Genomic DNA, 22,853 nt, shown 5'->3' on the forward strand with positions numbered 1-22,853 from the left:
TGAAATTAATTTTAATAATAGATCTTACTTAGCCCGATATATTCAAAATATTATTTCATCATGTAATTAGTACAAAACAAATTATTGAGATATATTACATTATTTTTTACATACTAAGTCTTTGAAATCCAGTGTGTATTTGTGATTGTGGACTAACCACACTCCAAGTGCTCAGTGGGCACTTGTGGCCACTGGCTACCATGCTGGACAGCATAGGCCTAGGGTTTAGCTCAGGAGTGACCAAACCCAACCAGTCTTCCTACCTCGGGCCTCACCCTCCTGTAGTCCATCATAAAAAGATCATCCTGTCACTCCCCAGCTTAAAAGATCTCTGATATCTCCTGCTCTTGGAGGACAAGGTCTGCACCCCTGTCATGATTTAAAAGACCCTCCATGGGCTTCCCTGGTGGTGCAGTGGTTAAGAATCCGCCTGCCAATGCAGGGGACACGGGTTTGAGCCCTGGTCTGGGAAGATCCCACATGCCGCGGAGCAAGTAAGCCCGGGCGCCACAACTACTGAGCCTGCGCTCTAGAGCCCGCGAGCCACAACTACTGAAGCCCGTGTGCCTAGAACCCATGCTCCACAAGAAGAGAAGCCACCGCAATGAGAAGCCCGCGCACCGCATTGAAGAGTAGCCCCCGCTCGCCGCAACTAGAGAAAGCCCATGCGCAGCAACCAAGACCTAACGCAGCCAAAAATAATAAATAAATTTATTTTTTTTTAAAAAGAAATGCGTAATAGAAGACCCTTCACAATCCGGCCCTAATTTCCCTTTTAAACTTTTCTCTCTCCTCTTCCCTTCCAACAGGTGGCCACCCCAGGCTTTTCTGTCCTCCACTTGGGGATCTCCTTGAGGATTCATTTCTTCCTTCGTTCATTCAAGAAGCACCTACTAAACGTCAGGCAGCGTCGGGGGAGACGGACCCAACTCAAGGGTGTAAGGCACCTTCTCTGACCGACTCTTACCCCTCCCCACACGTCCGCCCCACCGAGGTCCAATCTCTCGAAGCCCCACCTCGCTCCAGGTTTACCCCTCGTCGTCACCCAGCTGGGTGGTTTGTCCCCACGTCCTTCTCCCACAGCCTCCAGGGCAAGGAATGTGCTTTCTTGGCGCTCTCTTCCACGCCTGCCATATCACGAATGTTCAATAAACCGATGAATGACCAACCAACCAATCCCCACTTTCTCATCTGAGGAACTAGAGCACGAAACAGGGAGGGCTGAGGGGACCTTCAGGCCTGATGTCCCAGTATTGAAACTAGCCTTCCCACAGGGGGTCGGATGGGCTAGGATCCCCGCACAGCCTGAGATGCGCCCCCGACCCAGCAAGGCATTAACCTAGGCAAGCTTCCCGACCACCAACCCCACCCGACCCGTCCGGGCCGCCGTGTCAGCGGGGGACACGAAAGGAATAGGGGGGTGTCAGCGGGGGGATCCGAAAGGAACAGGGGCGTGGCCACTGGGGACCCGAAAGGAATAGGGGCGTGGCCGCGAGGTACCCGAAAGGAACAGGGGCGGGGCGCAGGCTTCGGCGCGCAGGAGCGGGTGGGTAACAGGCCTCCGACCGAGCGCGGGGGAGGAACCGCAGAGCCCTCGGCCCGGGGGAGGTGGGCGTGGCGGCGGCGCGGCAGGACTACAAATCCCAGGGGGCGTCACCCCGAGAGGCGGAAGGGGCGGTCTCGGGCGGGACGGGCCCGAGCGAGGCTGAGCAAGGCCAGAGGGGTGCGAGGGCCACGCTCCGGCTGCGGGCGGAGCGCGCAGGAGACCATGTCCAGCGGCAGCAGCTGTAGCCAGACCCCAAGCCGGGCCATCCCCGCCACTCGCCGGGTGGTCCTCGGCGACGGCGTGCACCTGCCTCCCGGGGACTACAGCACCACCCCCGGCGGCACGCTCTTCAGCACCACCCCGGGAGGTAGGCACGGGCTCGGGGGTCGCCGCGCTCCCGCTCCGGGTGCGGGCGGTGTGGAGAACGGACTGGGCAGAGCTGGAGGGCTCGGGAACCGCCAGCTGGACGTGGCGACCGGGCTCCGGGGCGCGGCGATTGGGAAGAACGGATACGGGGCATCAGGGAGGCGGTGACGGTCACGGAGGTGGCCACAGGGAGCGCGCGGGGGGCCACCTTCCATAGCCCGCCCTCTGGGTGCGAACTCCAGAGCCGCGGCTGCAAATGCCACCACATTAGTTTCCTTCTTTCTGGGACAGACAGCTGAGTCCTCTCACCCAAACAAACGCACGCTTCCAGGACTGCCACATGCCAAGGTGTGCTGCCCCTTCTGGGTGCTGGGGGCAGTTCTGAGGCGGAATAGGGTGGGGTCAGGGTGACCCACGAACCAAGAAGAGGCCGGGCCTGGGGTTTTTATGGGATAGGTTGTTGCCGTCACTGACTCTTGCAGAGCCCTTTTTCCTTCCCGAGGCACCCCCAGCTTTGGGCTGAGGGTGCTCGCCTGCTCCAGCAGTGCCTCGGCGACACGGGTGGCAGATCGCCGTATTACGCGTGTGGTTCTCAGCGAAGGGACCTGGGGCCGCGGGCAGCGCTGTGCAGAAAAACACGTTCTTCTGTCCGGGGGGAGGGGAGGGAACCGTGTGAGCTCTCTGAGAATGGATGAGGAAGAGGAAGCTGAGCTGGCGCGGGTGGGGGCCCGCCTTGGGCTGCCCTCGGGAGCCTGGCATTCCCTCCCAGCCCCGGAGTCCCGGCGCACGGGCGCTGATGAAACCTGCCCACGCGTTTGCATGATGAAACCCTCATGCTCACCACTTCCCTCCCGTCCTCGCGCTGTTCTCACCCGCTTCTGCCCTTCTCCCCTCCCCTTACACCCTCTTCCACCGCTCCTTCCCAAACTACTCGAAAAACGCGGCAGATTCTGGCGCTCCGCTGAGACCCACGGGTGGGGGCGCACGCGCGCGGGCGGGGCTGCATCCTCGTCGCCTGCCAGCGTCTGGGCCACATGCTTATTTTCTCAGGCAGCTGTCCCGCCACCAGCGAGAACAGCCAGATCCGAGGCCCGGAGCTGTTTGCTCCAAAACATACAACGTTAGAGCTGTTAGCGATCTTAGACGTTCTTGTACAACGGTGCTGTCTTATTCTACGGAACGCGGCACTGAGGCCCTAAATACGTGCCCACTGTGAAGTGTCACACCGTTTTCAGAGATTGAAGAAGAAATAGCAGCCGAGCATAGAGGGGAGAAATGCTGCCTCATCTATTAAAAATGATCCGAGGAAAAGTTCCCAGCGACCCCTCCTGCCACTCTTTGACTCAAATTCTCTTTCCATGCTGGAACTTATATAGTCCATGCTGTTCTGCTTTTTCTGTGTCATGATGTGTCTACCAGGACCTTTCTGGACAGTTTTGGGGCTCCTTCAAATGAGGGCGTGAACCTGTGTTTGATCTGTTCAGGGTGGGCACTGAGGCAGGCCTGAAGGCTCAGGTGGCCCTATTTTGCAGCTTTGTTGCTAGATGGGGTGGGTCAGATTGGAAGCAATAGCCAGGGGTGCTGTTTATAGGGAACTCCCACTTCTCACTTTGCACTGGGAAATAGGGGTTTGGGGCAGACCTCAGCCAATCTTCCTCCTTTTGAAGGTCTTCAGTTGAGAGAGAGAAGAAGGGGCATCAGAGTGTAACTTAGTTTCTGAGGCCAACAGGAAGGAAGCTAGCAGTGCCCGGAGCTTAAAGCCAGGTCTTTCTTGTCTGGGGTGTGCAGCCGGGGAGGCACAGCTCACAATCCATAACCTGGAGGATCCAGGCTTGCCTCTGCCTCAGCCAAGTCGTAGAGTCTTCCTCCAAAGCCCACTTCACCCCAACCCTTTGCTGCCCCTTTGCCCAGGGCAGAGGAGCTTGACCTGATGAGAAGAGGTCATTCCTGGCCCCTTTCTGCTTCAGTCTGGAGTGCTGTTTCTCAGTCTTCGATGTGCATACGAATTACCTGGGGACCTCATTTCAATGCAGATTCTGATCCTGTAGGTTGGCGGTAGGGCCTAAGATTCTGCATTTCTACCTAGCTCCCAGTGATTGGTGTAAGTACCACACTCTGAGTACCCAGGAATTGGTGGAATGCGACGGCCCTCACCGTTTCAGTCCTCTGCGGTCTGACCAAAAGTGATGCTTCTTCTATTCAGGTAAACTTCTCTTGAGGTTGGGTTTGGCATCCATCTTTAAACCAGGTTCTGGAGAGCCAGGCTTTTGACAGAGTCTTCCTGGGTGGGAGGTGTCAGGAGCTACTGGAGTAAAGTGTCTGCTGGTCACTCTTGCTGGGAACGGCACTGCAGTGTTTGTCCCTGGGGCAGAATGAGAGCAGATGATCTGAGCCATCTCCATTCCTATGACTCACTTTGCTTTCCATGGTCATTAACCCGACACAGGCTGAGCCACTGATCTGAAGTTAGGTATCTGGAGAACTTAAGAGAAATTTACTTCAGGGAGTGTCACAGATGAATATTTGAGTCTGTGGAGTCTTGTGGGTTGTTTTTTTTTAAAATTATATTGAAGTATAGTTGATTTACAATGTGTTAATTTCTGCTGTACAGCAAAGTGATTCAGTTATACATATATATTCCTTTTCATATTCTTTTCCATTAGGGTTTTTTGTTTTTTTTTGTTTTTGTTTTTTTGTTTTTGGCTGCGCTCTGCTGCATGAGGGACCTTAGTTCCCTGACCAGGGATCAAACCTGTGCCCCCTGCCTTGGAGGCACAGAGTCCTATTCACTGGACCACCAGGGAAGTTCCTCCATTAGGGTTTATCACAGCATATTGAATATAGTTCCCTGTGCTATACAGTAGGACCTTGTTGTTTATCCATCCTATATATATTAGAATAGTTTGCATCTGCTAATCCCAAACTCCCAATCCTTCCCTTCCCCACCACCCCTTTCCCTTAGCAACAAGTCTGTTCTCTATATCTGTGAAGTCTTAAAAATCTCCAGTAACACCATAAACCAGCAGAACTATTGAGTGGGTCAGATACCTTCATCCACCCTTCCGCCACCAACCTCTACGTTCCCAGTTCCTTATTGGATGTTTGACCCCAAAGCTATAGGGGTTGTTGCTTGGGTGGTAGTCATACCTAAGCCCTGGACCTGGATAAGGTTAATCAGAGGTACGCAGGTACGACTACAGGTGTTACTGGCACCCTATTTGGTTAGACAAACAAAGTCTGTGCCCAGGAAGCTTACCTTGGGGCAGCTCCCAGGTCTGGCCGTGGAACAGACAGTGCCGGGAAGACGGGGAGGTGGAGTGGGCACTGAAGCCGGGATACAGCCAGTGTCCCCAGGCCTTAGTCACATTGTCTCTTTTTTTTTTTTTAATAAATTTATTTATTTTATTTATTTATTTTTGGCTGCGTTGGGTCTTCGTTGCTGCGCGCAGGCTTTCTCTAGTTGCGGCGAGCGGGGGCTACTCTTCGTTGCGGTGTGCGGGCTTCTCATTGCGGTGGCTTCTTTTGTTGCGGAGCACAGGCTCTAGGCACGTGGGCTTCAGTAGTTGTGGCACGTGGGCTCAGTAGTTGTGGCTCACGGGCTCTAGAGCGCAGGCTCAGTAGTTGTGGCGCACGGGCTTAGTTGCTCCGCGGCATGTGGGATCTTCCTGGATCAGGGATCGAACCCATGTTCCCTGCATTAGCAGGCGGATTCTTAACCACTGCACCACCAGGGAAGTCCACATTGTCTCTTTATTACAGGTTAAAAGAACTTGACATTAAGGCAAGGAGGGAACTATAATGGGCCTCTTTTTACACTGACCTGAGCTTCCTTTTAAAGCATTTGGAACATTCCACACTATGTGCCTCATTAAAGACTTTGACGAGGACCCTGGTGTAGAGCATACCAGACTCCCTCCAGTGCCCATGGCCTCCCTGTTCTTAAGGCCTTTATGGCATGGGAAGACGGTGTGACCTCGAGGGCTTGCGTTGCAAGTTAGAAAGATGAAGTCACACCTGAAATAGAATTATAAGCATCAGAGTTTTATCTATAGACTGAAGCAATTAGATAGACACCCCACGCCACCCCCGAGAACCTGTATGATACTAAGTGAGAACTGCCCGCTCCCCGTAGTCGGCCTGGTAGGCCTTACATTCTAACAATGCAGACACAGCTGTTGGATTTGAATTGCCTTCAGAAGCTTACGTAGTTTTTTCCTCAAAGGTGGCAGGGCCTCATTATTTGAAAAAGGAGTTTTTTTGTTTTTTCCTGAAAGAGCAAAGAAGTCCTTCATTACCAAATTTGGTGAAAGGGCCAGCAGGATGGTACCATATTGTTCTCTTGGTATAAAGTAGTGAGGCGTTTGCTTGTCGGGTCGATATTTGATGTCATTCCTGGAAGAGGAATTAGGAAAGGGCAGCATTACTGAAAAAAGGATTGCTTCTTAAGGTGGAACAGACAAAAGGTATTCATTTGTGTGCATAGATCCTTGTGTGTTCAAACAAACAAAGGAAAAATCTGTCACTTTCTCATCTTACTGAGATCCATGCCAGTGTTCTTCCTCCTTTATGATTCATAACAGTGAATCACGTGTATTTGTTTACGTGTTTGTTCCCTAGGTTAGATAGGAAGTTCTTTCAGAGATGGCTTATTTTGCAGTGCCACCAGCTACATGTGATGTCTAGAAGGTGAAGGGTTGAAAAGACTCCTGCAATGAAAGCATTCTCAGGGTAACCTAGTGTCTCTACCACCAGGCCTGGGTCTGAGCTGGCTTAATAAGAATATTTAGAATTTTCTTTTCTGTCCTTTCAGTTACAGGTATAGTTATTTATCTTGGAAAGTCCCAGACGCAGAAACTAACTTTCTCTGAACTTTCCCACTTATCCCAGTATTATTCCCAATCATTATGGAGCAGAAAGTGGAAGGAAGTGACTTTTTATACTGAGCAAGTCAGTATTGGGGCCAAGGTCTTAGACACTAGGATTGCTGCTCTTTATTTACTTGTTTGCAGCCAGTATTGCTGACTAGGTGGAAATAGGTGACATGTGTCCATGGCATTTGGATGCTCAAGACATGGGCCTTGTAACCCATTGCTTATGCCCATGAAGGTTCATGGGGAGAGCTCAGATACTAGACCCAGAGATACTTGTCTTGATGAGAATGGCCGTATCAGTTAGCTACTGCTGTATAACAAGCCATCCCCAAACTTAGTAACTTCAACAACAACAACAATCCGTTATTTCTCTTCATTCTTTGGCCCAGTTGGGCATTTTTTGATCATCTTGCCTGAGCTACTCATCTGGCTGCATACAGTTGGCAGCTGGATTGCCCTGGGCTAGAAGGTCCAAGATGGCCTTAGCCACCTGTCTGGGCATTGCTGGGGACAGCTGGAAGGTTGGGCTCTCTTTCTGTCCTTGTGGTCTCACATCATTCAGAATGTGAGCTTATTTACATGGCAGTTTGCAAGGCCTCTTAAGGCCTAGGCTCAGAAGTCACATAATGTCACTGACATGGTATTCTATCAGTCAAGGCAAGCTGCGGGCTAGCCCAGATTCAAAGAGAGGGGAAAATAACTCCTTTGAATGAGGGAAGCCGCATATGCAAACAGGGATCGGAGGATTTATGCAGACCACGCTTTTAGACGATGTTCCACAAGGGCCAAGCCTCAAAGAACAGTCCTTTAAGGAGACTTAACTGCCCGTCCTGCTGTGTGGCCAGCAGAGCCAGGGCCAAGTGTAGAAGCAGACAGGAATCACAAGCCTGTGAATTGACCGTTGGTTTAAGAACAGAGGACACCTTCCTGAAAATATTGAGTCATAGATCCCATGCCCCATTTTCAAGCCCTTCTGTCCAGCTCCAGAAAGCAAACAATACAGATGGCCATGGTGCCAGGCCACTGGGCCATGCATTCACTTGCTGTCATGCCTTCTCTTACTAACTGCCGCCCAGCCTGCCTCTTTCCCCTTCAAGCAGCCGGGCTTTGGGTACACCCTTCAGAGGAGCCCGTGCTTGCCCAGCCCTGCTCAGCACTCGCATTTGAACATCCTTGATTTTCTGGAATACTGGCAAGACGGTGATGTCAGGTGTCTGAGCCCAGCAGTCCAGAGGTGGGTGGGAGGGAGACCACCGGGGGTGCAGGTGGGTTCACACTCAGCACACGCCCGGTGAGGCACACGGTGTGGAGGTGAAGAACTGGGTCTCTTGCCTTAAAGAGTGGGTGTGTATAAGTGGGCTTCTCTCTTCTGCTCTTCTGAACGAAAGGGGAAAGTGAGACTATATTAATTTGCTAGGGCTCCCGTAACAAAATCCACAGACTGGGTAGTTTAAACAACAGGAGTTTATTTTCTCCTTGGTCTGGAAGCTGGGAGTCCAAGATCAGAGTGCCGGCAGGCTTGGTTTCTCCTGAGGCCCTGTCCTTGGCTTGCAGATCACAACCCTCTTGCTGCCTCTGCACCTGGTGGTCGTCCTTCCTCCGTGCAATCTCTCTCTCCTCTTACAAGGACACCAGCATGTTGTTTAAGGGCCCCTACCCAATGGCCTCATTTTAACATAATGGCCTGTTTAAAAGACCTTCTCTCCAATTAGGGTTACACTGAGGTACTAGGGGTTGGGGCTTCTGCATGTGAATTTGGGGGTTGCCATTCAAAAAAACAGGGCCCCTCCCTTTTCCAGCAACAACAGGGGTGGGGCATTTCAGACGGGCACTCCCGTGTTGGTAGTGAGTTTCGGAGGCAGCCTTACCTGGCTCTGCCAGGTGCACAGGGAACAGGGAGGAGCTGGGCCGGCCCTAGAAGAATTCGTTCAGCTATTTTGTTCTGAACGTCCCTGTAAAAGCCTTGTCCCTTCTGCTTAATTTTCGAATCAACCGGCCTATTCCCTCATGGGGCCTGAAGGGAGGGCCCTTTGCCACTCTCTGGTGGCACCTTTGTTACTCCAGGACCTTCATAAGACCCCTTGGCCCCCGAGAACGTGGGCATCTTGGTTCTCTCTGCAGAGCTGGCGGGGCCAGATGTGAAGGGCAGTCTTGGAGGGAGCGTCCTCTTCTGCTTCTCTACCAAGATTTTCTCCCGGACCGGTCGGCTCTGCTTGCCAAACAGACTGCCCAGCAAGAACAGCCGCCCAGGCAAGGGCGGGGAGGGAGAGCTCTGCGGGCCCGCGCGGCCGCGCTGTGCCTCCCGGTCGTCGGGGCACCGGTCGTCGGGGCACCGCCGGTGAGCCGGCTGTAAGCTCATCCGAGTGCGTGGCTCCCGGGCGGCTGGGCCGCGTCCGAGCACAGGCGGCCGCCCTCCGCCTGACCGTGTTGTGAAATGCTCTCCCGCCCCTGGAAGGGGAACAGCAGTTCTAGGAATTACGCGCTTGTACTCTTGTCGGGCCTCACGTCCTGGGGAGGAGCGCTCCTGCCAGGCAGGCCCGGGGAGAGCGAGGGACCAGCGTCTCAACTTACAGGAGCCGTATCCAGACGCCGCTTGGCCCCGAGGGGAGGGCGGAACCGCAGCGGGGGCGGGGGATGAAGAAGGAATCTAGGAGGCCTCACTCCCAGGGAACATCCTGTTCTGGCCAAACGGGCGGGAAAGGAGGCAGAAGTCTGGAGACCCCTGCGACTTCCCCCGTGGCCGGTGCTGGCTGAGGTGCGGTGGCCCCGCTGCCCTGCTCGTTATAAACAGAGGCTGGTGTTTAGGGTCGGAGGCGACACGGGCTGGGTCTGCCTCGGGATGGCTGCGAGGGGCCGGCCTTTCTGAGCCTCAGTTTCCTGTCTTCGAGTCGAGGACAATGTGTCTCCCTCCTGGGGGTCGAGGGGGCCACGGGAGACCTAGCAGGTCAGGCTCTGAGCGCCGCCGCCCTGCCCGCAGGCAGGCAGGGCTCACGTGGTGATGTGATCTTCAGGCCACTCCTGCGAGGCGCGGGTCTCGTTGGCACCGAGCTGTGGAATGAAGCTGGGACTGGGAGGTGAGGGCTGGTGTGTGGCGCACCCCGGTTTGAGCCCAGAACTGCTGCGTCCCCGGCCCCAGGCTAGTTACACTTGAAAAGCACCTGCCCACAAGGAGGTCCTAAAAATAAATGGTTGGTGTCAGAGCTGGAACAAACCTGAGAGATTACTTCTAAATCCTGGCACGGGGTTGGTGCTTTAAAAATAGTTTGAATGAGCCCAGAACAAGCCCTTGTTTACAGGTGTGGAAACCAGACCCTAGGGAAGGTCTGCCTTGCTTTATATGTTCAAACAAGCTGTCCTCACCCCGAAACCTGCCTGGAGAAAAAATGCCATTCTTGCATTTGGTGCACATCTGGAGTTTAAAGTCCCAGATGACACCAGTTATCAAACATGCCATGGTTCTTTTTAATTTTTTGGCCACACTGTACAGCATGTGGGATCTTAGTTCCCCCATCGAGGATCCAACCCACTCCCTCTGCAGTGGAAGCGCAGAGTCTTAACCACTGGACCACCAGGGAAGTCCCCTTGTGGTGTTTTTTGGTTTTGTTTTTGTTTTTGTTTTTAAATTAAATTATTTATTTATTTATTTGGTTGTGCTGGGTCTTAGTTATGGCAGGCGGGCTCCTTAGCTGTGGCAGTCGGCCTCCTTAGTTGCGGCCCGTGGGCTCCTTAGTTGCGGCAGGTGGGCTCCTTAGTTGCGGCTTGCGAACCCTTAGTTGCGGCATGCGTGTGGGATCTAGTTCCCTGACCAGGGATCGAACCCCAGCCGCCTGCGTTGGGAGCGCGGAGTCTTACCCACTGCGCCCCCAGGGAAGTCGCCTTGTGGTGGTTCTTGAAGCGTGTTTCTGTGGACCAAAAAAGGATGGAGGACGCCCTTCCCCCCCCCCCCCCATCTCCACCCCTGCCCTTTCCCCACAAGTCTCTTCGCAGGTTGCTTGCCTCCCCTCTGATTTGTCCCAGTTTTTTGTTTGTTTCTTTGTTTTGGCCCCCATATAACTGATCCCTGGTGTGGATGGGACGGAATAAAGGGTAAAGTATGTCAGCTGAAGCCACACTGGCCGTGGTAATAGCTAGGGTTTGTTTGTTTAGGGCTTACTTTGTGTCAGCCACTGTGCTGCCCCACGCAGTGACCCTGTGAAGTTGCACTGTCGTCGTCACCATCATCCCCATTCTACAGAGGAAGAAATCGAGGCACAGAGACATGGAGCAATAACGCCCAGAGTGGGTAGAGCCAGCAAGTGGGAGAGCTGGGTCTCTGACCACTAGGCTGCAGGAAGAGCAGCACTGTATTCTCCCACCAACCCCTACTCCAGTGTTCCCACCCTTTCTCTCCATAGCTGGGAACTCCGGCAGCCCGCTGGACTTACGGCGATGCATTTGAATGGGCTTTCAGTTAGAAGGCAGCCTCAGTTATTCTCTACATGTAGTTCGAGACTCAACCTTGAAGTCTCCCCCAGCACCCAACAGGATCCCAGCTACACAAATGGTTGGAAGCGTGATGGGGGTGGGGGTGGTCCACCTCTCTTCTCCCCCCAGCCCTGCAGGGTGGCAGGTTCTGGATTCCCCTGCTCTGCACCTCCAGTACCTCCCATCTGAGTCACCCACGGACCACTCCCCAGTTTGGGGCAGTGCAGAACTGGGGTGATTTGGATGCTTCTCTGGCTCAGGGGTTTAGGGTCAGGGGGCTTGGATTCTCTGTCGCCAGCGGTACACATGGGGTAGATCTCTTCCTGTCCCTCTGTGATCCCCACCTACGCCTCCGTTTTTAGACTCCACACACTTGACAGTAATCGTTTGTTTCCAGGTCTTTCTCCTCCGACTAAGTGTGTGTCTGAGATCAGGGAGCTGTTCCTATATCTAACGGTCCCTTACATCCCTCACACCTGCCCTGCTGTGGTCCAAAGGGGTTCCGTGAGGGACTTCCCAGGCAGTCCAGTGGTTAGGACTCAGCACTTCCACTGCAGGGGGCACAGGTTTGATCCCTGGTCGGGGAACTAAGATCCCCGCAAGCCCCATGGCGCGGCCAAAAAACAAACAAAGGGGTTCAGTTAGTGAATACATGACCGACCCAACACACCTACTCTCAGGACATGGGATTGAGCAAAGACTGGCAGTTTTGTGGGTGAGTGTTAACACTTCTCCTGATCCTTGAATACAGTTCTGGAGTTAAAGTCTAGCGTGGATGGGGCTGGTGCACATGGCCTGGAGGTGCTGGAGGGGTGAGCTTACCACTCCTTCCCCAGCCCAGCAGAGAGCCCCCTGGGCTTTCATGGGGTGGGGAGGCTATCTTGTTCCAGCCACGGCAGTTTTAACTTGACTTACTAGGAAAGGAGATTCTGACCTTATATTCTTATTTATTTGTTTGCTTAATATCCCTATATCCTTATTACAGTTTTGTATTAAAAAAAGTTCAGTGTAAAAGATGTTTTCTTTGCCTTAATCCTTATCTCACCCCCAGAGATAACCAAACACAAAATACAGTTCTGTGACTTTTTCATGAAATACTGTGGACAGTGTACACTTTTCTTATTCCAAATAGTACCTGCACAGCATTGTATTGTAAGTCTGATCCATAACTTATTTAACCTGTCTCTTAGTTTTTAAAAAAAAAATCAAAGTTGTATATATATAAAGTTATAGGACTTCCCCTGGTGGCTCAGTGGTTAAGAATCCGCCTGTCAATGCAGGGGGCACAGGTTCAAACCCTGTCCTGGAAGATCCCACATGCTGCAGAGCGACTAAGCCCGTGCGCCAGAACTATTGAGCCCACGTGCCACAACTACTGAAGCCCGTGCGCTCAGAGCCCGTGCTCCGCAACAAGAAGCCACCACAATGAGAAACCTGCACACTGCAAGGAAGAGTAGCCCCCGCTCGCCACAACTAGAGAAACCCTGCACGCAGCAACGAAGACCCAATGTAGCCAAAAATAAGTAGATAGATAGATAAACAAATAAATAAATAAATTTATTTTTAAAAAAGTAGACAGGGACTTCCCTGGTGGTGCAGTGGTTAAGAATCGCCTGCCAAGGCATGGGACACGGGTTCTGGCCCTGGTCCAGGAAGGTCCCACATGCCGCGGAGCAACTAAGCCCGTGCACCACAACTACTGAGCCTGTGCTGTAGAGCCCGCGAGCCACTACTAAGCCCGCGTGCCACAACTACTGAAGCCGGCGCACCTAGAGTCCTTGCTCCGCAACAAGAGAAGCCACCACAGTGAGAAGCCCGCACACCTCAACGAAGAGTAGCCGCCACTCACCGCAACTAGAGAAAGCCCACACACAGCAACGAAGACCCAATGCAGCCAAAAAACAAATTTAAAAAAATTAAATAAATAAAAACAGTAAACTGATTTAAAAAAAAAAAGAAAAATGACTCATCTCTCCATTCGGGAAAAGTCTCTTTTCTTTTTTTCTATTTAAGTAAATTCTTTTGATCAATTTTTCTTTTCTCTCTTTCTTGACTTCTTATTATCCAGGATTTGGGTACTATCTCTAATTGGTTATCTTTTTGTCTTCTGCTCTCTTTATTATCTGTTTCCTCCTGTTGGTTTTGATTTGTTTTGTTTTGTTTTTGGCTGCGATGGGTCTTCGTTGCTATGTGCAGGCTTTCTCTAGTTGTGGTGAGCAGGGGCTACTCTTCATTGCGGTGCGCAGACTTCTTGTTGCAGTGGGTTGTCTTGTTGTGGAGCACGGGCTCTAGGCAGAGGGCTTCAGTAGTTGTGGCATGCAGGCTCAGTAGTTGTGGTTCACGGGCTCTACAGCACAGGCTCAGTAGTTGTGGCGCACGGGCTTAGTTGCTCCTCGGCATGTGGGATCTTCCCAGACCGGGGCTTGAACCCATGTCCCCTGCGTTGGCAGGCGGATTCTTAACCACTGCACCACCAGGGAAGTCCCTGTTGGTTTATTTGAATCTCTCATTAAATGTTGTGAGCTATTTTCAGAAATGCATGGAGATATTTGACTGTTTGTATTTAAGAGTGAGGTGCTTAAGCGCTGACCGGAAGCCCCTTGTGAGTTGTGGAGACTGGTGGACTCAATCTAGTGGCTAGTTGGTTTTTTGCATTTGGGATACCCCCCTCCCCAAATCCGTTTCTACAGATCTTTATCTTTACTCTTGATCCGGAAGCAGGGCAGGGCTGGGGGTTTGAGGCCACCGTTTAGGAGGTCAGCCTTACTTATTTTCCCTGTGTCCCCTCCTCCTGGGTGAGGAATGTGTGGCACCTCTCCCTGTTCTCAGCCCCCATCTCCATTTTCCTTGATGCCTCTAATTCCTGAACCCTCCTAGGTTCTGACCCCGCTCGCTTCCTGTTGTAACCTCCACTGCCACCTCCTGCATTTAGTTGTCACCCTTTCCCTCTCTCTGTTAGAACCACTCCTCCATTCACTTTCTGTCCTCATATATCGTGATTTGGAGAACAGTTGGAACCCCTTTTGCATCCAGGTGGGAGCATGTGCTTCTACATGTTCTTGGTGTTTTGCACGACTTGTGAGAGAAGCAGCAGGGAACACAGTTTTGGCTCTACCAGCTGGAAGCTGCCTAGATCCTCAAAAGCTTTTGTCTGTAGAAACCTAGTGGAGGTGGGTCGTTTTCCCTTACACGGAGAGGAAGTAGGCCCTCAGCTGAAGAGTGTCACGTGGGGACCGGCTGGTGTGACACCCCCATGCGCCAGAGGGTCACACTTGACCAGCACCTCCAGCCACTGCTGCTCAGCCTCGCGGGGACTGTGGCATCCCCTGCTGGTTCCCACTTCCTGTCCCCTATGCAGACCACGTCCCCAGTTCCGGGAGACCGCGGCAGCCTTGTCAGCTAAGGCTTCCTATTTTTGACAGTATGGGACTGTGTGTGTTTTGTAAAGTTTGCGTCCTCTGTGGGAGGCGTAGGGAATTTCCAGAAGATCACTGTTCACTGAAGCTGTGTGATGGTGGATCCCATGAAGGGTTGGAAGAAGAAAGGGTTAAAAAGCCAAAGCAGCTTCATCTCCAGCTCCTATCCTTCACCAGCCCCAAATTAGTCAGTGGTGGCTTTGTGGTCTCCTCCCCTCCCAGGCTCCATGCCTTGTCAGCTGACTTTCTGAACGCCCTGTTTCCCCTCCTACAGCCTCCCTCCCTGGCTGAATTACTCTGTTGGTGGCTGTCTCGGGTGCCACCTCTGCTGGCATTTAGATTATGGATTTTATTAACTGAAATGAGGATTTTTATTTTTAAATAAGTGCACTAGCCATAGGATAAAGGGCACATTGTTTATTTCTTTTTCTCTTTTAAGTGTAATTACTGACTTTTCAAATGCTGGGAGCTACTCCTGAGTATGTACCCTGAAGAATTGAAAGGAAGGTGTCAAGATATTTGCACACCCATGTTCCTAGTAGCATTATTCACAATAACCAAAAGGTAGATGCAGCCTGAATGTCTGTGGATAAACAAAATTGGTATAGCCATACAATTGAATATTATTCAACCTTAACTGGAAGGAAATTCCCACATGGAGTCCAGCCATGTAGATGAACCTTGAGGACATTATGCTAAGTGAAACGAGCCAGTTGCAAAAAGACAAATGCTGTATGATTCCACTTATATGAGGCACCTAGAGCAGTCCAGCTCAGAGAGACAGAAAGTGGAGTGGGGGTTGCCAGGGGCTGGGGGAGGGGGAGTTGTTTCCTGGATAGAGTTTCAGTTTGGCAGGATGAAAACAGTGCTGGAGATGGGTTGTACAGCCATAAGGATGTACTTACACTACTCAACTGTACATTTTAAAATTAGTTCAGATGGTCAGTTTTATGTTATTTCTGTTTTACCACACTTGTTTAAAAAATTGCTGAGGGCTAGTGACCTTTAAAGAACCTCCCCAGAAGCTGCTGACCTCCAAGTTCTTTTTTGAGACGATTGAATCTCCAGCTCTTAGGTTCAACTTCGATGGGGTCAGTTCCCTACTCTGTGGTGAACAAACCAACAAAAAAAGCCAAGGTGGTATTAAGGAGTTTGGGATTAGCAGATATAAACTCTTATACATAAAATAGATTTAAAAGGTCCTACTGTATAGCACAAGGAACTGTATTCAATATCCTGTGATAAACCATAAAGGAAAAGAATATGAAAAGAATATATATATATATGTATCTATGTATATGTGTATGTGTGTATATATATATGTAACTGAATCACTTTGCTGTACATCAGAAACTAACACACTACTGTAAATCAACTATACTTCAATAAAAATAAAGAAAGAAATGATGGACTTCCCTGGTAGTCCAGTGGTTAAGATTCCACCCTTCCACCGCAGGGGGCGCGGGTTCGATCCCTGGTCAGGGAAGTTCCACGTGCCGTGCAGTAAAGTGCCAGGCTGTGAGAACTAAGAAGCAGAAAAATGGTCCCATCTCTGAAGCCAGGACGTCCTCCCTCAAGGAGAGGGCTCCGTTGTTCTCCATTTGTAGCCCACTGGGCTCATAGGCACACAGCCCTTCATGGTACAGGTGAGGCCCGAACGGCGGGGGGCCGGGGGCAGGCACAGAGGGCGAGGTGCACAGGGCCCCCCGGCTGGTTGATAGCAGAGCCTAACGTACAGCCCCGTTCTGTGTGCTTCGCTGTCCACGCCTCCCCCTGGGAAACGTGAGCTCTGAACTTTTGTCCTGCTGGTGATGAGGAGCAGGGCCGTCAACCTCAGCAATACTGCCTCTCAGAAGAGGAGAGCAAGACAGGGCAGCCGCCTAGACAGGCCCGAGTCCGACTGGGCCAACTCAGCAAGGAGGCAAAGTTCAGCTTGGGTGTCTCTCACCATCCTCTGCTCTCCAGCAGCCCGGGTTGTCCTCGGCACTGGAGCGCAGTCTTACTAACTCACATCAGAGCTCAGATGCAAACCGGTCCCTCTCCTGGCTCCAAGGGTTAACAGAGAGGCAGTGCTCAACATCGAGAAATGGATCTCAGCTGTTGGAATGTTGCTCAGCAGAGCCATTAAGTGAGGGACGTATTTCAGGGCTATTGATAAGGAAGGGCGTTCCTGAAGTCCTTGCATCCTGGTTTCTAAACTGGGGCCATTCACCATCCATCTGCAGTCTTTATTTATTTATTTTTTCATTGGAATAGAGTTGATTTACAGTGTTGTGTTAGTTTCGAGTGTACAGCCCAGTGATTCAGTTATACAATACATATATATATATATAAATCTATTCTTTTTCAGATTCTCTTCCATTACAGGTTATTACAAGATATTGAATATAGTTCCCTGTGCTATACAGTAGGCCCTTGTTGGTTATCTATTTTATATATAGTAGTATGTATATGTTAATCCCAAACTCCTAACTTATCCCTCTCCCTCATCTGCAGTCTATTTATTTATTTATTTATTTATTTATTTAGGCTGCATTGGGTTTTCGTTGCTGCACGCAGGCTTTTCTCTAGTTGTAGCGAGCGGGGGCTACCCTTCATTGCAGTGCGCGGGCTTCTCATTGCGGTGGCTTCTCCTGTTGCGGAGCACGGTCTCTAGGCATGCGGGCTTCAGTAGTTGTGGCACACGGGCCCAGTAGTTGTGGCTCCCGGGCTCTAGAGCGCAGGCTCAGTAGCTGTGGCACACAGGCTTAATTGCTCCACAGCATGTGGGATCTTCCCGGACCAGGGCTCGAACCCATGTCCCCTGCACTGGCAGACGGATTCTTAACCACTGCACCACCAGGGAAGTCCCTCATCTGCGGTCTTTATCATACTTCGCATTCTACTTGTACATATATTTAATATTTCCCTTTATATCACCTTCTCTTTTAAATTTCGTTTTTATTCTTACATATATCATGTAATATATAACATGTACTATTACCATATTCAATTATATCCTATTGTATATATTAAAAGGAAGCTTGATATCACAACTGCATATGGAAAAACCAGACTCACTTGCCGTAAATAGAGGGTAGCTATAAAAAGAAACATAATGACAACAAGGCAGTTTTAAATTCCTCTGCCTGCTGATGGCTAGGAGCCTGGGGCCTGCTCCTTGTTGAGAAGGGAGCCATCAGCAATGTTCGGGAGGTGTTATGTTACTAGGACCACGCTGGCGCTTCAGAGATAATCAGGATTAAACAAGGGCCCAACGGGAGTAACCGTCTCAGTCTTCTCTCTTGTTTCAGGAATCAGCTGGCCTCCCACCAGGCTCCTGGGTCCTCTGCTTGAGAAAACACTCCCTTTTTAAGGGGTCTCCCAGGCAGCTGCCCTCATAGGAGGGGTCCTGGGTGCTTTAAGGATAGTGAATCATAAGGCACGGCCCCTCACCCTAGGGTGACACTTGAGAAAGGAGAGTCACCCTGTCTCCTGTGTAGAAGCCCCGAAGTGCAGGGACGCATTGGAGCGGATAGGTAAAGGATGCTGGGGGCGGGGGGTATCTCAGGGGAGATGGGCTGAGTAAAGAGAGGCGTGGGGCGGGAGGGCTTGAGTCCAGACAGGCAGCGTTCTCATTTTTTACTGGTTGGGGGGATCACTTGATTTTTCTCTTTGCCCCTCTGTAAAATGGAGTTAAATATTCTGGATATCCCACGAGGGTGCTGTAAGGACAGAATTGAAAAATGCATAAAAAACGCACTTTCTCCGCTGTCGGATGTGATTGTCGTGAGTGGCGACACCGAGCACAGAGTCGGGGAGTGAGTTGGTGGGCTTTGAGCAGCAAGCTCAGGGGAGGAAGGGTGCGGTCAGGTGGCCAGAGGATCGCCCGCGGGACGGGGAGCCGGGGCAGTTTGGTGGCATCAGGGTCCTGGGCTGCAGCCAGGCATGAGTAAACCTCACTCCTCCGTCCGGGCTTTTGCAGGAAAACCTGCCACCTGTGCTGCAGCCACACCTCAAAGACATGGGGGAAAACAGCAGGCTGTGGGGGAGCTGGGGGGTGCGCCATGGCTTTATCAATGTCCCCGCCCCCTGCCAGGTACCAGGATCATCTACGACCGGAAGTTCCTAATGGAGTGTCGGAACTCACCTGTGACCAAAACGCCCCCGCGGGACCTGCCCACCATTCCCGGGGTCACTAGCCCTGTGGGTGGTGAGCCCCCTACAGAAGCCGGTCAGGACCACCTGAGCAGCAGCCCAGAGGACAAGCCGGCGGGTGGTGAGTGGCCGGGCTCGGCCAGGCTCTCCCTGGGGAGGGGAATGCGTGTGGTCCCATCCGCTCAGGGGGAGTTCCAGGGAGGGGAACGATGCCCCTGCGTGGAACAGCCCAGAGTCCAGAGGGTGCGCGTAGGGACTGGAGTGTAGAACTTTCATCGGAACCAACTTTCCCGGGAAAGGGGCCCAGGAACCGGAGGAAAGGCGATTTGGCCTCAAATAATCTCATTAGTGGGGAGCTTGCTTGAAACGCCAGGGGATCACGCAGCCACTTTGATCAGAGCTTTGATAACCTTTGTGTAATCGTCCCTGAAGCGTTTCCGTGTGTCTGTGATACTCGGAACCCACCCACGGTATTTGTGGGCAGGAGGTGACTTATCAAAGCCACAGCGTCCTCGTCCTCTAGGAAATTACATGTCTGTGGGATCAGAAAGGCATCCGGGCTGCCTTCTGTTAGGGTGTCCGTAGTGGATTCTGGAGACGGTAGAAACAGTGCAACCAGTTGTTTCTGCAGGTTCCACATGGGGTAGCTGGGTCCTTCCTGGTGTCCATTCCCCACACCCCCTGCCAAGCGATCAGAGCAGCCACGCCGGCAGAGGTGTGTGAATGCCCTCTTTGTGGCATCGGGACCGGCGGGCCGGAGCATCTGAGCGCTCCCGCTACGTGGAGGACACAGCATAAGCACTCGCAGACAACCTGAGTCAGCCTGGAGGCCGCTGGCCCTTCACCCAGAGGCGGTACACCAAGCCCAGACAGGAAGCAGCTGGGACCTCAGGCTGGGCTGGCTCTGCTGACAGCAGCAGAGAATCCATCTCCCCAGAACCCATCGCCTGCAGGATGTGGTTCATTATTAACTCGGGAACCCCACCTCCCAAGACGGGCCCCAGTTGCCTTGCCTTCGGGCTTGGAGAGCTGTGGAGGGAAGGGAGGTGGACTCGGGCACAGAGAGTGCAGTAGGAAGGACGGCCCCAGGCAGCGCAGTTCCCTGCCCTCTGTTACAGGCTGGACAGAAGGAGGGATAGAGTCACGTGGTCAGTCCCCCGCTTAAACCAAAGACTGGTAGTTGAGGATGGAGGTTGTCAACACCTGAAATGGTTGCGTCACCACTACCTGAAGGCTGTCCATCGCCTGCACTTGCACACCCTCTTCCCTCCCAGTTTCTAGAACTGCTCTGGCCCATAACAAATGCGGGTTAGCCCAGCAGTGCCCCAGGCCAACAGCTCTGACCCCACAGTAACAGCCTAGTGGTCTGCATGACTGTTGGGATGGGGTATAGTGGAGGAGGGGGACATGATTTTCCATTTTGCTTAACTGGCTATGAGACGCCAAGGCTCCTGCCCTTGGACCCACATATTTGTGGGTAGACGAGGGTAGTTGTTCCCCTTGGGGCTCACAGCAGGCATCCTGCCCTGTGGAACCTTGGAGCAGCGTTGGCCAGGAGACTGTGAAGGAGGCAGTTCCATTAAAAAGGAAAACAAGGGAATTCCCTGGCGGTCCAGTGGTTAAGACTCCACGCTCCCAATGCAGGGGTCCCGGGTTCAATCCCTGGTCAGGGAACTAGATCCCGCAAGCCACAACTAAAAGATCCCTCACACGGCAACGAGGATCCTGAGGGCTGCAACTAAGACCACGCACAGCCAATAAAGTAATTAATTAATTAATTTTTAAAAAAAGAAAAAAGAAAACAAGCTGCCGCAGCATGAATTACTTGAAAATTTTAATGGTAAGAGTTGGACAAGGGCAGTGAGTGGCTGAATTACCCAAATAACTTCTGTATCACAGGGTCAGGCTATTCTGTGGGGAATCGGATGTATGCCTAGTAGGTTAGGGTACCACTTTCTAAACCAGAAATTGGGACATGTGCTCAGAAAGGATTTATGTTTAAGAAATATTTGGGAAGTTGTATTTATTTCAAATCACAAGGAGCCATTCACTCTTATTAAAGATAATACAAATTATACAAAATTCAGGGCTGTCACCTCTCCTGTGGGGATACGTGATCTCTGTGCCTCATTTGGGATTGGGGGAGGGAACACAGCTGGACGTGTGTTTCCAGGAGTTCCTGCTCTCCCTCCATTCTCCTTGGAAGCACAAACCTGGGCCCTGCTCTCCTTGTGGGAACAGCAGAATGGGAAACCACGCCTCTTCTTGGCCTCTAGAATGTCAGCGCTACCACATGCCCATGGCTCACCTGGCCCTCTGTCCCTTCTCTCCCCAGGTGAAGAGTCACAATTTGAGATGGACATTTAAAAGGCCAGCCGTCGGAGTGCGCAATGCCGCTGGGCCCCAGAGGCCCGTCTCGGGAGAAGAGTCACACCAGCCAGGCCTTATGAAAGTTACCATCCTGGGCAGGCGTCGGGTGTGGAGCCGTCAGCCCAGCCCGCTGCTTCCTCACTCAGGGCACCTGCTCCCCCTCCCCCTTCGTGGACACCAGCAGATACCTCCGTGTGCCTCCAGCCCTGCAGGAGCTGTCACCCCCAGGGCAGTGACCTCACGCACACCCTGCAGCCCAGGGCCAGCAAGTGGACACGAAGGAGTCCTCCGGCTCTCCCAGCCCCCTCCTCTGGGGGGCGCACCCACCCCTTCCTTAGGTTGGTGCGTGGGAAAGCTCCCCTCCCCATCCCTTCCCAAGAAAGGAAATAAAAGCCACCTTCGCCCTAGGGCCAAGAGTTGGCCCCCTGTCTGAGCTCTTTTCAACTCCATGTGGATAGCTAATGCCCACTCCTGTGTGTGCCATGCTTGTCAAGCACTTTCTACACAGTATCTCACTTGACTGGCACACGGATCCCGTGGGGTGAGTAGAACACGTGCTGGCCTCACCGTCCAGCTCGGGAAGGTGACAGCGCACGCTGGTCCAGGACACATGTCATCGGGGCAGGGTTGGAGCTGTACTACTCTCCATCTCTTGTTTTTCGGTGCTAGGTGCTACCTCTTTTCTAGGCTGTGTCCCCCCCCAAACGTGTCCAGTGGCTCAGTCACCTTAGCTCTGCGGGCCCTCCCCTGCAAGCATCAAAGGGAAGGAGAGCCTGACCCCCCCGCTGACATCGATTTATTGATCCACATGTGCCCCTGGTGTCTGTCAAGTGTCCCTTTGTATGAGCTGCCAGGGGAACACGGACGCGAGAAGCTCTCTTGGGGATTTCACTGAAATGTAAGATTTGCCCATGAGAAAAGGTAGCATAAAAGAGGTTGTATAGAGTTGGTAACCAGCGAGTGGTCCATGCAAGGGGAGGCTTCTTGGAGGTGATGCTACAGCCGGGTCCTGAGAACGACTGGCTGGGGGGAGGCAGGGGCCCACGTTGCCAAGGGCAGGTGGTCTTGGGGAACCAGGCTGTACAAGGACAAGACATCAAGTTCCCCGCTTTGACCAGAGCAGGCAATTTGTGAGGGTAGGGGTGGCTTACAAATGACCAAAAAAGGGGGGCCAGATTTCTAAGGGCCTTGAATGCCGGGTAGAGGTCCCTGCTGAGAAGCAGCAGGTGTTTCTCATCACAGGGTATGCTGGGGGGGTGGATGGCCTTTGACCAAGAGGGCATGGCTGACCTGGACCTCACCAGCTCTGGACTCAGCACTTGTCAACCTGCCGTTTGGGGAACAGAAAGCCTTAGTGGCCAAGTCCCTTGCCTGGTTTTCTTCTATAGCTGAGTTGGAGTCTCGTCTCCCGGCAAAGACTGTGACGGCAGCTGGAATCCCTGTGCCTGGTGACAGTGTGCAGGAGGACCCGGCCGTGGGGACACGTGGACTCCAGGCGTGCAGCACATCCTTTTCCCGTGGCTAGGGGGTAAGACGGTGGAGGAACCACCACCAGAGCAAAGGCAACAGCTAAAGCCCCAACCAGGATCAGACTAGAGACTAGCCCCGTCTTCCCCATCCCTCAGCTTTCCCCTAGAAGCGTCTCCCTTTCTCCCCTTCTGACATCCAACCAGAGGCCTTGCT

The 22,853-nt window shown here is 52.3% G+C and overlaps 1 protein-coding gene across 1 annotated transcript; it reads left to right on the forward strand.

The window, feature by feature from the left end:
• The first annotated feature begins 1,671 nt into the window (after positions 1-1,671).
• Positions 1,672-21,603, forward strand: EIF4EBP1 (eukaryotic translation initiation factor 4E binding protein 1). Its single transcript, XM_036838943.1, has 3 exons — positions 1,672-1,913; positions 18,742-18,921; positions 21,136-21,603. The coding sequence occupies exons 1-3, from the start codon at positions 1,769-1,771 to the stop codon at positions 21,165-21,167; spliced, it is 357 nt and encodes a 118-aa protein (XP_036694838.1). The 5' UTR covers positions 1,672-1,768; the 3' UTR covers positions 21,168-21,603.
• The last annotated feature ends 1,250 nt before the right edge of the window (positions 21,604-22,853 follow it).

Source organism: Balaenoptera musculus, chromosome 21 (assembly GCF_009873245.2).
Source record: "Balaenoptera musculus isolate JJ_BM4_2016_0621 chromosome 21, mBalMus1.pri.v3, whole genome shotgun sequence".
Taxonomy (NCBI): domain Eukaryota; kingdom Metazoa; phylum Chordata; class Mammalia; order Artiodactyla; family Balaenopteridae; genus Balaenoptera; species Balaenoptera musculus.

Coding starts and splice junctions, on each gene's coding strand:
- EIF4EBP1 (XM_036838943.1), top strand. CDS start 1,769: ATGTCCAGCGGCAGCAGCTGTAGCCAGACCCCAAGCCGGGCCATCCCC. Junction 1,914..18,741: donor CTTCAGCACCACCCCGGGAG/GTAGGCACGGGC, acceptor GCCCCCTGCCAG/GTACCAGGATCATCTACGAC. Junction 18,922..21,135: donor AGAGGACAAGCCGGCGGGTG/GTGAGTGGCCGG, acceptor TTCTCTCCCCAG/GTGAAGAGTCACAATTTGAG.